The 15,775-nt window shown below is 42.0% G+C and overlaps 2 protein-coding genes across 2 annotated transcripts; both read left to right on the top strand.

Annotated features, from left to right (window-relative positions):
• Positions 1–9,205: 9,205 nt before the first annotated feature.
• On the top strand, positions 9,206–11,592 carry LOC131429084 (uncharacterized protein K02A2.6-like). Its single transcript, XM_058593134.1, has 2 exons — positions 9,206–10,516; positions 10,600–11,592. The coding sequence occupies exons 1-2, from the start codon at positions 9,206–9,208 to the stop codon at positions 11,590–11,592; spliced, it is 2,304 nt and encodes a 767-aa protein (XP_058449117.1).
• Positions 11,593–11,632: 40 nt separating this feature from the next.
• On the top strand, positions 11,633–13,417 carry LOC131429083 (uncharacterized protein K02A2.6-like). The gene has a single exon (XM_058593133.1). It carries the CDS (start codon positions 11,633–11,635, stop codon positions 13,415–13,417), a length of 1,785 nt encoding a protein of 594 aa, XP_058449116.1.
• The last annotated feature ends 2,358 nt before the right edge of the window (positions 13,418–15,775 follow it).

Raw genomic sequence — 15,775 nt, 5'->3', positions numbered from 1 at the left:
CGGTAAAAGTGTACAATCCTAACACAAAATTCGATGTTGCTCACACCAACACAACGATCCACTTAAGCCTGTAGATGCGATAGCTTTAGGTGTAAAATGACCACAAGAGGAAAACGAAAAATCTCAGATTTCCCTACTGTGAGGTGTTAGTGTTACGGATGGTGTCCCTGGAAAAAAGCAGTGTTAACAGACGAACGACTCGCAGAGGATCATGCGATCAGCATTGTGTACAGTATGATGCAACCATTTCGTGTAAATTTTGAATACAATAATCTCTTTCAATAAATTTAAACTTTTGGTAAACGGTTTGATAGTCGAATTACAGTACAACGCTTTCAAATGATCAATTAGTCAATTCAATGAAATGACCAGTGAATTCTTTAGTTTAAAAAAAGTAACAAAAGACAAAGTAAAGTAAACAGAACTATTGTGCCAATAGTCATCTCATTAGTATATTCTCTATTTAACTTAGCTGATTACTAGACTATCAGTTAACGAATTTTGATAAACAATCGAAAACAATATCTTTTTTTTTCAATTTTAAGAATACCGCAGAAAAAATAGTTGGCAATTGTGCAATACTGCTGATATAGCAACACGTAAACTCGAAACTAATGCAACTATTTTGATCTTACGCTTAGAGTCAATTGCTCGAACAGATACAGCAGACCTCACTATAACTTACTGTTTTAGTACATGAGATGGATAGTGGAGCTGAAATGAATGGGGGTATCGTTACCTTATGATGTACAAATTAATAGCGGCTCTTACACGAGCATTAAAAATGTCATTTTAAATGATGACTAAGTAATGATGTATTTCAAATTTGTTAGAAATATCGTCATTAGTGCACCATTACACGTTCATTAAAATGATACTATTTTTTAGTAATGACATTTTTAATGACTCGTGTAAGGGCCGCTAATAGTATTGGTTGCAAAAATCACAGCAGCTATCTATAGACTCACAAACTGTTCCATAAACCCATAGTATAGTTTGTCAAACAGCACCTCATAGTTACAGTCGATCATGAAAATGGTCATATTAAGGTTAAACATTAATTTATTTTTTATTGAAAGCATAACCTTACCTTACCTAACTGCTATAGTCCTGGGGTGTCCTTTGCTGTAGCAAGCATACATCTACACATAACTCGGTCCATAACTGCTCATCGCCAGCCACTCAAGATACGGATGCTTCATAGATCTCTTTCCACTTGATCGATCAACCTTGCTCGCTTCTTCTTCTTGTTCCAGTCGGATTAAATTCGGATTGAATACATAATATCTCAAGAATATTGTGACGAAATTTTAATAGCTACCCGACTTGAACGCGCTATTGTTATCGGGCAGATGTTTCGTATAATGCCTAACCTTACTCTGCAGCTATGTTTTCAGACATTTCAATTCAAGTATATTTTGTCAATAGAGGATATACAATTGAGCAGGGGCGGTGGAACAGATTTCACCTAGGTGTGGAGTGGGAAAGTGTTGTGAGTAAGTCGAGGGGGAGGATTGGTACGTTGAAGTAAGAGCATTTCCAAGTGTGGAATTCCACACCCAGACATTTTCCAGGTTCAGTATACTTCAAATAGGGCTTCCGCCGCCCCTGCAATTTAGTGATGCAGTAAATATTGTACTAAATTTCAAAGCATTTCCTTCACAATTCACGTTTTTAAAGATGGTGTCTCTCATAAATTCATAACCTTCATATTCCTTTTGAAATTTTGAACACTATTTCTGTACCTAACTTTTATTTTTTTTTGATTTCAGATGATCCAGCACCAAATTATAAAGGGCACCACAATTTGTTATTGCGGATTTTTTAAAATAATTCTTCGTGAAATTTATCTAATATTCTTCGAATGGTATGCTTTGATGTGCGTTTATTTAACATTATGTGATTTTGTAGATTGTAACCCGATTATTGCAGAAACTGCTATTGATAACATAATGGCGATATTACAAATATATAATTGATTATTTTATTTCATATTAGGAAAAATATAAAATTATTCCATGAATTAAGATAGAACTAATGAGGAATAGAACCAATAATGTGGATAGAACTATAAGGAATGCAAATTTGAACTATTTTGACAAACTATAACTAAGCTTCTTTCAGTCGAGATAAGAATTACTTTGATCATTACTAAATGTTGAATTTGACATTATGAATCATGCTTCACAAGAAATATGTTGTTTTCGAACATTGATATGGCTAAATTAATCCTTTGAATAAAATGCTAGAATTATGAACGAATTTTTTCCTTCCACATTAACAATGTTCTCTATTTGGTGCTGTTTTCTTAAGCTGAAAAATTTTGCAAATTTCAATGAGGTAATATTTAACTTATACATATTATGGGGTTCTCTTTACAAAAGAATAGTCGAGAATCGTACTACTTGAGGTTGAAGAAAGGAGCGTGTCCTCAATATTCATCGGTTGCTCCAGGCAGTTTTTAAGGAAGTTCCGCATGATAATTTGAATTACTGGCACAGCAGCTCATTCAACTTCCTTCAACGATATGTCCAGTGTTGCTAAGCTCGCTCGTATTGTGTAGATCATTCTCACTCGTGTGTGAAAGATCACAAAAACGCTCATTTTTCAGAGCTATTTTTGATAATCCTCCAAGTTTTCCAGCCAGAAAGCTTCGTAGGTTTACCTTCCTTATCGACGTTCAACACCGCTAACTTAATCACAGACCGACGTATGGTACCATTCGCTGTACGCACCAGTGCTTGGCGTACTCTTCCGTCACGACCAATAACCGTTTCTATGACACGTCCTCGAATCCACTGATTCCGTTTAGTTCCGTTTCGACCCCCTTGGACTTATTTCACACTTCCTTATTCACGGCAAAGTAATTATCCAGGCTACCTGGACTTCTGGCATTAGTTGGGATGAGCGAATCAATAATGAACTCTACCAAAAGTGGCGCAGATGGGTTGCACTATTCCCGAAGCTGCATAAAAATCCCTAGGTGCTATTTCTCTTCATTCCGGGCTAACGATAATGCAGTCCAAGTACAGGCATTTGTTGATGCTAGTGACATCGCCTATTCATGCGCGGTGTATTTCCGACTCGAGTATATCAATGACATCCGAGTAATATTAGTAGGAGCCAAAAGTAAAGTCGCACCAGTAAAAACTTTATCAATTCCAAGACGAACTGAAAGCTGCGGTTCTCGGAGTACGATTCGCTACGGCACTTATTGAATACCATACGCTTCCGGTATCACAACGTGTCTTTTGGAGCGACTCGACAACAGTATTGGGATGGATCCGTTCAGATCATCGGAGGTTTACGAAGTTTGTTTCGGTTCGAGTTGGTGAAATCTTAACATTCAGTGATCAACACGAATGGAGTTGGGTACCGTCTAAGTACAATGTCGCGGATTATGTGACGAAATGGAAACGAGACGCTAATCTCAGTCCTGATTGTACTTGGTTGAAAGGACCACTGTTTCGATTGCACCCACCCGTTATCGCAACAGCTCACGAAGAAGTTCGAATAGTTCATCTGCACAGTCAAATTGCCCCGCTTGTTGAATATTCTCGATTCAGTAAATGGACAAGACTTCATAGTACAATCTCATACGTCATCCGTTTCATCGATAATGCCCGCCGCAAGAATATCGGGCACAGTTTCGACGTGAATTGCTCACTCAGGATGAGCTGGCACGCGCAGAAGTTCTTTTATGGAAGCTGGCTCAGACGGAATGCTTTCCACAAGAGGTTTCGATACTGCAAAAAACTATGGGTCCTGCAGAAGTGAAACATCCACCCGTTTCCAAATCCAGTAGTATCTACAAAACCTGGCCATACATGGACGGCTGCGGAATATTACGTATGCGAGGCCGTATTGGGGCAGCATATTTCTTACCATTCGAAGCTACACTCAAATAAAAATTCATGTTCGATTTACTTGGAAAATCACGTAAACTGGTTTCAAATGTCAAATTGAATATTTTACGTGACGAAAATGAATGTTATACGAACACCCCCTAAAGTACATAGAGTCATCACATAAGGTTTACGTGAATTGACCAAACGTCAAACAATCTACGTGAATTTCCGGTGTGAAAAACTCGATTTTGAAAATGGCGAACAGTGCCCCTCAATGTGTAAGTAGTGTAAATATTTGCGAGAAATATTATTTAACTAGCTGACCCGTCGAACTTCGTCTCGCCTGAAATTATTTTTTTAAATTTGTGTTTTCGAACAGCAGAGTTGCCAGTTGCAGAGTTAATGTTTCTTTCCATTATTTTACTGATTACTTGGCTTACAATAAACGAATTACGACAAATTCATATCCAACACAATAACTTCGTCCCGAAGAAGAAATATCATCAAGAATTATTGTGGATATGTTCAATGCTTTTGTTACGCAAAAACTAAACAAATGCACCGTTTGCCATCTCATCCTTCGAGTCAGTGTATTGAACAGAGATTGTAGATCTCTCTCAAACTAAAGATGTGACATGTGGGATGATGGATTGGGTTGAATCATATCTGACTGGTCGCAGTATGACCGTGAGAATTGGCGACTGCGTTACTCCATCATTCATCGTGAGCTCTGGTGTTCCTCAGGGAAGCCATCTAGGACCATTCATATTTCTGCTATATCTAAATGATCTGAATTGCGCATTGCAATGCATGAAGCTATCATTCGCCGACGATTTCAAACTGTTTCATCTCATCAAATATCTGAAAGACTCAAACTTCTTGCAGTCACAGTTGGATGTATTTTCTAACTGGTGCAACGTCAACAGAATGGTTATTAACGCCTTCAAATGCTTCGTTATCTCCTTCTCTCGTAAACGAACCACGATCATGTATGATTACACTATTTCGCAAGCTGTACTAAAACGGGAGACATCAATTAGGAATCTAGGAGTACTATTGGATTCAAAACTTAGTTTCAAAGATCACATAGAATATACCCTCTCTAAAGCATTAAAGATGCTAGGATTCATCTTTCGCATCTCAAAAAATTTCAAAAACATATACTGCCTGATATCGTTATATTGCGCTCTAGTTCGCGAGTATGCTGTTTTTGTTTGGGCACCATATTATCAAACAGATAAGCTACGCATTGAAACTGTTCAGTACAAGTTCATTCGTTTTGCTTTGCGTCGCCTGCCTTGGAGAGATCCATTTCGATTTGCTATCTGTCCGCCGTGATACACAAAAAGCTGTTTTCGTCGCGGACCTCATTCAATCTCGAATTGATAGTGCAGATCTCCTACAACAGCTAAGTTTTGACATTCTTCGGCGTAATTTGCGATTTAATCCCTTTCTCAGAATTCCTCGTGCTAGAACTAACTATGGCTTCAATGAACCGTTTTCGAGTATGTGCCGCGTATTCAATACTTGCTCTGATGAATTTGATTTCAATTTATCTCGTAACACCATTAAAACCCGTTATCTCCGAAACTTTTCCCGCTAGTTTTATTTACATAATTAGACGATATGAATAGTTGTTAGTTAGCTTTGTAGTTTAAATAAGGGTAACTAAAGATTTCGTTATGTATCATTTGGTCAAATGTTATCTATTGATACAAAAGATGAGAAGGTTTTATGCCGGCTGGAGAAGGAGAACCAAAATCTCAGCTCCAGCAGGCTTTTCCCTTGCTCCTAAATAAACAAATAAACAAATTAACAGATGGATGAAAAAGAGATGACCAAGATAAATACTTTAAATTGACCCCACAAATTTCCAAAAGCAGCCCTCGGGGATGGTTGTTTGTCATTGAATATTAAGACTTATTTGTACTGAAGACGTTTAAAAATTTAATAGCAAATCCTTAGGGATTATCGAAAGTAATAAACTAATTTTGAACGGTTGTCCATAACTTGCTTCACCGCTAGTGATATTATTTAGTCGTGTTTGATGAATGTTCGTAGCAGGATAATGACAGGATCAATTTTCGATTAACGAATTAGCGATAAAATGAAAAATACTTGGACATTCGAAAGTTCAAATTACCCTTTTATTAAATATTGTGTCCATTAACTTTGACATGAACGCTGGATTCGTTCAAGAATTGTATCAAAAGGTCTCTCATTCGTCGAGCCACCACATCGTTTTTCTTAGTATTCAGTCCTGAGAATCAATATTCTGTTCTAGCGGAGTGAACATGAGGAGTGATTATACCAGTATTCTTCTTATCGTTAAAGTCAATGTATAAAACAGCAGATCTCACAACTAATGGTTCTTACATGCCACGATTTCTCCTTCAGATATGATATTCACGATTCCCATATGGTAATTCGTCAAATAATCCAAAGTTCGGAAAATGAAATGATTTGACTTAAGCAGCTTACAAATGTCATGAATACCATCCGTTTTGAAGTAAACCACTCTTGAAAACTCACCCGAACAAACTCGGCTGAACAAACTTCAGCATGCTAAATGCAAGAAAAATATTTTCATCTAAACTCATTATTTCAACGGCAGAATCCTATCATTGATACGTAAAAAAATCGTTACATAATTTTATTTGTTCAACTCACGCCCACGATGGCCAACATAATTTATCTAACTACATATACTGGTAAATGACATTAGAACTTGTGCTTCTGTTTACGGTATAGCTAAAACAGTCATTTGGCAAGTAATGATTTTGATACCCTATTAAGCACGTGTTTCCAAATGACGAATCAATCATGCATGTAAAATCTCCACCCAAATCTACTCGTTGCGCGCCAAACGATTTTCCAAAGATCTAGTATTCTTTTCTTCAACGGCGAAATACTGAGCATCTTCTTGCGCGCCAAACATCAATTGTAGATTTAGCAATCATTGGCGACTTTTGCAGTGGAAAATTCCATTATCCATACAAAATAACTTTATTGGTTTTTCCCACTTTTCCGGTAAGTTTTCCTAATTTTTTTTATGTACGAACCCGGTGGGGGTTAAAACTGATCAAACAAAAAAAAAAGCATCTCAATCCGTCCATCCGTTCTTACGTGATGCGATTACAAAGAATGATCTCTGCATTTTTATATATATAGATTACAATTTTTTACTATATCGACAGGACCATTCCAGTATAAAAGTTTCCATTTGTTCGACTGGACCGAGTGCCTACGTGAGCCCGAAAGTGTGCCCGCTCCTGCCGAATGCTTCAAACAGGCAGTTGGTCTACCGAAACACGGGCTCAACATTGGTAGAAAGCTAGAAACACTGAACTAAAGTAATTGTGAGAGTTCTCGGATCACGACTTCGATTTCGGTTGGATGGCAGAGACAATAAAAACGATTTCTGACGGCTTGTCGATTCGAGATCCCACGACGTTATCAGTTGCTGTTTATTTTCAGCCATTGCAATTCCATGCATTTTCTGAAATAAATGATTTTTGGGTTTTTGCAATGACTGAGCGGAAATATATATTGGAGAAGCCAAGTGAAAGAAAAAGTAACAGAAAAGATCACTATGTCCAGCCAGCGACTGGCACCATTAAAGAAGGTGACAAGCGATTATAAATACACTCTCCTACTCAATGCTTGATCGGAGAAATAGGTATAAAGCGAGAGGACTAGTGTTTGATGGACAGAGAAGATGTTTGGATATAAGGTATCGGTCGGGTGACGGCCAGGATGTAGACCATGTTCGATGTACGTTGATTCTATGTCTGTGAGTTTTAGTGTGGCTAAAGCAAGATCAGAGTGGCGAAATGGTAGCGCGTATGCACGGAATGCATAGGAACGCAGGTTCGAGTCCTGTCTCTGAGCGTATCTTTTTCCAAAAAATTCATCTTTTCTGTTACTTTTTCTTTCACTTGGCTTCTCCAATATATATTTCCGCTCAGTCATTGCAAAAACTGAACTTAGTCATGGCGGCTTTACGTCAAACTAAAATTAATAAATCGTTAAATGTTTTTTTTTACATTGAATTTTTCATTTCATAGATTTTGATAGACATAGATATGAACTGATAGCTAAATGTGATATGAACAGTACATTACATTTCACCTATGAAACACGTAACTCTTACTGGATTAGGCATTAAACAGCTTTTAAATGCCAGTCCATTAAAACCTACGTGAAAAGTAGGGTGGAAAATATTCACATAACTTTTCACGTAACTATAACATGATTATTATTTTGAGTGTAGATATCCAGTAATTCTTCCAAAAGAACACCCTGTGACGATTCTTATTCTGGAATGGTATCACCATAAATTTCGTCATGCAAACCACGAAACAGTATGTAATGAAATACGACAACGCTATGAAGTGGCAAGTTTAAGATCGTTGATACGAAAGATCCATAAAAACTGCGCTTGGTGTCGAGTCTTCAATGCTACTCCTCAACCGCTGGTAATGGGGTTGCTTCCAGAAGAGAGGCTAACGTCATTCGTACGCCCTTTCACGTACGTCGGATTAGACATTGGGCCGGTATTTGTCAAAGCCGGGCGCATTCAGGCAAAAAGGTGGATTGCACTTTTTACATGTCTTTCCATTCGAGCGGTCCATATGGAGGTAGTGCATAGCTTATCAACAGATTCATGTGTTATGGCTGTTCGGAGATTCGTATCTCGACGCGGTTATTTCTGCAGCGAATTTCCAACAATATATGTTAAACAATAAAAAATTGTTGTTAACATTTGAACGTATGATATGTCATGCGGTGGGATAATACAGCAGCATTTTTTCCAAAGCATATCGTTAGCCGATAAACTCGAGCGTAAAAATTTTCTGATTAGTTGGTCTTTCGAAAATCTCTTGCCATCAGAAAATCAAATACATTTTGATATATCTTCGAAATGTGGAATATTCAAAAACATGGCTGCAAAAAAAAAGGATAAGGATAGGGACCTGTTGCAGCCAACCAAACGGCACTACTGGCTACACTGCCATTATGCTCTCGAGTGACAGTTATGCTGCCACTGCGTTGACGCATATGTTGCTGTCATTAGATTCCCGCCAGTCCGGCTAGAGACAGATTCAGAACGGTTGTCTAACAGGACAGACAACTTCTTTTATTGTGTCTTGTGTAGCATGTCTTTATTAAGTATTAAAGTATAGTAGTTCAGTTTTAAAATGTGTCTATTTATTACTTGTCTGTAAGGACACGCAAATACAGTTCTCTGCTGTCCAACCACCACACACAAGATACAACAGTGGCGACGAGTCCAGTGGAAAAGTGATAAAAGCTAACCTCACTTTCACATCACCCACGTGCAACAAGACAAAAGGATGAGTATCCCGAATGGACAGCAGCATGCCTTTCTGCAGCAACAAGGCCAACAGCAGCAAGTTCCTCCAGCTACGGATGAGCTCCTTCGTCAGTGTTTGCACCTGATGACACAAGTTCTCCAGCAACAGCAGAACAGTCAGCAGTCACAAGAGAACTTCATCAGGCAAGTCGTTTCGGAAGTGCATGCGGGCGCAGCACCCAGTCCGGAACAAATTCTCGATTCCCTTGCTGGGAATATCAAGGAGTTCCGCTACGACGCGGACAATAGCATCACGTTTGCAGCCTGGTTCACGAGGTACGACGAGCTGTTCGAAAAGGATGCTACTCGGTTGGACGACCAAGCGAAGGTCAGATTGCTGCTCAGGAAGCTGGGAACATCTGAACACGAAAGGTACGTCTCTTTTATTCTGCCGAGAACACCGAAGGAACATACTTTTGCAGACACGGTCGCAAAATTGAAAAGTTTGTTCGGGGCGAAAGAGTCGGTGATCAGCAGACGATACAGAACCCTTCAGATCGCTAAACAACCGACCGAAGACCACATCGCTTACGCCTGCCGTGTGAATAAGCTCTGCGTCGAGTTCGAGCTGGGAAAGTTGTCAGAGCAACAGTTCAAGTGCTTGATGTTCGTGTGCGGACTAAAGTCTGAGCGTGATTCAGAGACTCGGACCCGACTTCTATCACGGATTGAGGAGAACAATAACCTCACATTGGAGCAATTATCGAATGAATGCCAGCGTCTCATCAATCTCAAACACGATAATGCTATGATCGAATCTGCTGCATCTTTCGATCAGGTTAATCAGCTCAAGCAGAAATATGACAGTAATCGTAACAGACGTCAGCTGTCTCACAGGTCAGATGCGAACAACACAAAGCGGAAACCCAATACTCCGTGCTGGTATTGTGGTGCGTTCCATTATGTTCGTGACTGCCCATACAAGAACCGTCAATGTCCCGATTGTAGTCGGTACGGTCATCGTCAAGGATACTGTGCAAGTTCCAAGAAGAAGAAGAGAGGTGGAAAACGTTCGGTTGCCAGCAGGGTTGTCGTTGTCAACATGTGCAACGTGCAGAGGCGGCGTAAATTTGTCTCCGTTGTGCTAAATGGAACTCACATCCATCTTCAGTTAGACACAGCGTCCGACATCACGATCATCAGCAAACCGATCTGGCGAAAGGTCGGTAGTCCCAGATTATCACCATCTACAGTGAAGGCGAAAACAGCATCTGGGAACATTTTGCCACTCGAAGGTGAATTTCGCTGTGACGTCACCATCGGCGGAAACACTCGCAGCGAAATTATCCGGGTAAGCAGCTGCAACTTCTCGGATCTGATTTGATCGATAGTTTCGATTTATGGTCCGTGCCAATGGATACTTTTTGCTGCCAGGTATCTAGTTCTTCGACTTCCAGCGCAGCGCTTAGTTCTGCATTTCCAGAAGTTTTAAGTGAGAAATTTGGGCTCTGCAATAAGGTACAGGTGAAGTTAGACGTAAAGGATCAGTGCAAGTCCATTTTCTGTCCCAAACGCCCGGTTGCGTACTCTATGTACAACGCAGTCGATCAAGAGTTGGACCGGTTACAGCAGCTGAACATCATTACACCGGTCGACTACTCGGAGTGGGCAGCACCAATCGTCGTAGTGCGCAAAGCAAATGGTGCCATTCGTGTTTGCGGAGATTATTCTACAGGACTCAACTCCGCTCTTCAGCCTCACCAATACTCGCTCCCTCTTCCAGAAGACATCTTCGCTAAGCTGGCTAACTGCAAAGTTTTCAGTCAGATCGATCTTTCGGATGCATTTTTGCAAGTTGAGGTCGACGAGCAGTTTCGTCATCTGCTCACCATCAACACGCACCGTGGTTTGTTTCATTACAATCGTCTTCCACCTGGTGTAAAGGTAGCACCGGGTATCTTCCAGCAGCTCATCGACACCATGCTAGCCGGGTTGGAAAAAGTTTCCGGTTATCTCGATGACGTTATCGTTGGCGGTGAAGACGAAGCAGCTCACAACCGCAACCTGAAAGCAGTTCTTCAGCGAATCCAGGATTTTGGGTTCACCATTCGAGCCGAAAAATGTACCTTCGGCAAGAAGCAGATACCTTATCTGGGCTACATTGTTGACCATCGAGGTCTGCGTCCAGATCCAGCCAAAATCGAGGCAATAGTGCAGCTTCCGCCTCCCACTGATGTTCACGGTGTACGTTCCTTCCTCGGGGCGATCAATTATTACGGAAAGTTTGTCCCGAACATGCGAATGCTTCGCTTCCCGCTGGACAATCTGCTGAAATCGCAGATTCCCAGATGGCTCCATCAAAATAGTACAGCATGCTTCCAGAGCACTTACGAAGGCAGAGCAGAACTACAGTCAACCGGATCGTGAAGGTCTAGCTATCATCTTTGCCGTCACCAAGTTTCACAAAATGATCTTCGGACGGCGCTTCTTGTTGCAGACTGACCACGCTCCGCTGCTCCGAATCTTCGGGTCCAAGAAGGGCATACCGGTATACACAGCCAACCGGTTACAGCGCTTTGCCCTCACTCTACTGCTGTACGATTTCACCATCGAGTACGTTCCCACTGATAAGTTCGGTAACGCCGACGTGCTGTCCCGGTTGATAAACCGACACGCGCGACCAGATGAAGACTACGTCATCGCCAGGATAATTATCGAGCAGGATGTTAGGTCAGTAGCAGTTGATACAGTAGATGCGTTGCCTCTTACTTTCAGAAACGTCGCTCGAAGTACCCAAGCTGATCCAGTTCTCCGGAAGGTCTATCGTTTTATAACAGACGGTTGGCCTCAAACGAAAGCAATCGATCCGGAGCTAAAACGATTCCAAGTCAGACAGGAATCCCTCACTACCGTTGATGGATGCATACTGTTCGCTGATCGGCTCGTCATCCCAGCTCAGTACCGCAAGCGTTGCTTAGATCAGCTTCACAATGGTCATCCTGGTACACAGCGTATGAAGGCCATCGCCAGGAGCTATGTCTATTGGCCATCCATCGACGAAGACATCGCCGGTTATGTGAAAACATGTCGGCATTGTGCAGCGACTGCCAAGTCACCGCCTCACGCCGTCCCAGTGCCATGGCCGAAGGCATCGGGACCTTGGCAGCGTGTTCACGTAGACTTCGTCGGTCCCATCGACGGTGAGTATTATTTGCTAGCGGTCGACTCCTTCTCCAAGTGGCCGGAGATAGTGCAAACCCGACGAATCACTGCAGTAGCAACCATCAGTATTCTTCGAAGTCTATTTGCAAGGCTCGGTATGCCTGTAATGCTAGTATCGGATAACGGTACTCAGTTTACGAGTGTGGAATTTGCCAACTTCTGTGCTCTCAACGGTATCGAGCATGTCACAACGGCCCCGTTCCATCCCCAGTCTAACGGCCAAGTTGAAAGGTTCGTTGACACCTTCAAGCGGGCCGTCAAAAAAATTCAAGAGGGGAGAGGATCCATTGCTGAAGCTCTAGACACCTTCCTGCTAACCTACAGAAGCACGCCCAATCGCACTGCGCCTGAAGGTAAATCACCGTCTGAGGTTATGTTTGGTCGTCGTATACGGACTTGTCTGGAGCTACTTCGCCCATCATCAGCAATTTTACCAATGACACCGCATGTTCAGCAAGATCAACAGCGAAGATCGTTCAATCGAAACGAACTGGTTTTCGCAAAGGTTCATCACAGAAACACTTGGAAGTGGGCTCCTGGTGTTATTCTGGAAAAGATAGGTAATGTGATGTACAACGTTTTGGTTGATCGTAGAGTTCTGCGTTCCCATATCAACCAGTTACGATGTCGTACTGAGACTGTTTCACCCAACACCGGTTCTTTATCGTCAGCCAGCAGTAGTACTAAATTGTTGCCGCTCGACGTACTTCTTGGTGCCTGGGATCTACCGAAGCTTTCAGACAGTACATCCGCAGTATCATCCGTTGGCTCACCGCAGTCTTTGGTTACGCATAGCTCACAATCGCCGACGTTACAGCCGATGACACCGACACGTTTGTCTTCTACTCCCACAAGTGTTCCACTACCTCAGCTAGTGGCAAGTCCGTCGTCCTCGTCATTATCTTCATCTACAACAGCATCAACGGAGTTCGAGTCAGCGACCGAAGCAGACCTGGTGGAGACTTTACCGCGTCGTTCCACCCGGACCAGAAGTCGGCCACAATGGTTCGACCCGTACCACCTTTATTAAGAGGGGAGATGTTGCAGCCAACCAAACGGCAATACTGGCTACACTGCCATTATGCTCTCGAGTGACAGTTATGCTGCCACTGCGTTGACGCATATGTTGCTGTCATTAGATTCCCGCCAGTCCGGCTAGAGACAGATTCAGAACGGTTGTCTAACAGGACAGACAATTTCTTTTATTGTGTCTTGTGTAGCATGTCTTTATTAAGTATTAAAGTATAGTAGTTCAGTTTTAAAATGTGTCTATTTATTACTTGTCTGTAAGGACACGCAAATACAGTTCTCTGCTGTCCAACCACCACACACAAGATATAACAGGACCCTTTAAGCTTTGACGAGCACCTGAATCTAGAGTAGAACGCTAATTTAGAAAAGTAGGTATGAGTTCTTCCAAAACTTATCAAAAATAGGAAACACTATGAAATGAGCTTACGATACTCCTAACAAATCGTACACATATCTCAAATATCATACAAATACCACTAGGTAATCCTTTTTACTAAAAATGAAGAAATGGAGATATTTTTTATTTTCGATTACACAGGCTTTAACCTTAAAGTCATTTACCACTTCGGACCAGAAAAACCTTCTGACCCTGTGTGCGAGGTTGGGAATCGAACCCAGGTAGGCTGAATAAAAGGCTTCGGCGAATTAAGTTGTTTATTGCAGCTTACAATAAAATGTATACAACTAATTATATTATCAATAGCAATCCGTTAAAAACCGATACATTCGTAACCGAATGTTCGAAGTGAGCACACGCGTTTTTTAACAATCGACATCGGTAAGACGAAGGTGCCTATCACAGCAGAGGCTGTAGTATAGGCATTAAATAAAAGTGATAAAAAGTAGCATCCCCGCAAGTGAGTTCTGTCTGTGCACCGGTTTTGTATCAGTATCGACAGTAGACGCTATTGTGCTATCGTCGGGCAGCAGTTATTTCTATTGTTTGCTACCCGCATCGCAGCAGCCAAATCCTGAGTCAAGGTCACGCTGAAGCACAACGAAGGAGTGAAGGAGCAACTCACCTAACAGCTTACCGTGACATACTGTTAAGTATTTTCTCAAACTTTTTCTTTCAACTTTTACTACTCATATATTTTCTTTTCATTTTATTTCTTTCTTTCTCATTTCAAGTGCGGGAGACTTCTTTACTCCCGCACTTTAAATATGAATATTGATGACAGTGGGGGTGTCTCGGAGGAGGGCGAAGCTGAACGAATGAACGAAGAACATTTAGAGGCTGAGTTTGCTTCCGAGATGCCATCTACCCCTCCTATACCATCTCCCCCTCCGATACCATCTCCCCCTCCGATGCCATCTCCCTCTCCGATGCCATTTCCCTCTCCGATGCCTCCATCTCCCTTTAAGATATTGCCTGCTCGCCAAAAAGTTTACCAAGACGATGGCTCGGGGGGTCCGTGGGTGGTATACTTCCGGCCCAAATTAAAGTCTCTCAGAGTTTTAAATATTGCTCGGGACCTGGAAAAACATTACTCGGCAATAAAAACAATAGATAAGGTTTCGCAAAACAAGTTACGCGTTGTTGTGTCCGACCTGAAGCAAGCAAACGGGATTGCTACCAACGAGTTGTTCACGAAGGAGTACCGCGTGTACGTCCCGTCTCATGTGGTGGAGATCGACGGTGTGGTCCGTGACGAAAGTCTGACAATCGAAGATCTGATGAAGGACGGGGTAGGCCGTTTCAAAAACCCCGACCTTCAACCAGTGAAAATTTTGGAGTGCAAGCAATTGCACTCCAAATCGATAGATGGTAAATTTTACCAATCGGACTCATTTCGCGTGACTTTTGCCGGATCTGCACTTCCAAATTATTTGGTAGTGAGTGGAGTTCGTCTACCTGTTCGGCTGTATGTACCGCGGGTAATGCATTGTACAAGCTGCAAACAGCTAGGTCATACGGCAACCTATTGTTGCAACAAACTGCGATGCGGCAAATGCGGAGAGGCCCATGAGGACGATCTCTGCAGAAGAGCAGTGGAAAAGTGTTGCTACTGCGGGGAGAATCCTCATGATCTTTCGGTGTGCCCTACGTACATACAGCGTGCGGAGAAATTGAAGCGATCCGTGAAAGAACGTTCCAAACGTTCTTATGCGGAAATCTTAAAAAGAACCACTCCATCGACCCCTGAGAACCCGTTTGCAATCTTGCCAGTTGAAGAGGATACCTCTGACGACCCAGGCGAAGGACCTTCCTACACACAGGTTGAAGGAAGCAGGAAAAGACAAAATCTGGCTTCTCCCAAGCTTCCTCGTAAAGGCCTCAGACTGTCCTCTTCGTCACAAAAGAACCAAACGGAAACAAAAAGTGCTGACTCAAAACCGAAGCAAACACCTCCTG

Source organism: Malaya genurostris, chromosome 2 (genome assembly GCF_030247185.1).
Source record: "Malaya genurostris strain Urasoe2022 chromosome 2, Malgen_1.1, whole genome shotgun sequence".
NCBI lineage: Eukaryota > Metazoa > Arthropoda > Insecta > Diptera > Culicidae > Malaya > Malaya genurostris.
Note: the sequence above shows the minus strand (reverse complement) of the source record. Positions and strands in the feature narration are given on the sequence as shown.

Coding starts and splice junctions, on each gene's coding strand:
- LOC131429083 (XM_058593133.1), top strand. CDS start 11,633: ATGATCTTCGGACGGCGCTTCTTGTTGCAGACTGACCACGCTCCGCTG.
- LOC131429084 (XM_058593134.1), top strand. CDS start 9,206: ATGAGTATCCCGAATGGACAGCAGCATGCCTTTCTGCAGCAACAAGGC. Junction 10,517..10,599: donor CTCGCAGCGAAATTATCCGG/GTAAGCAGCTGC, acceptor TTTTGCTGCCAG/GTATCTAGTTCTTCGACTTC.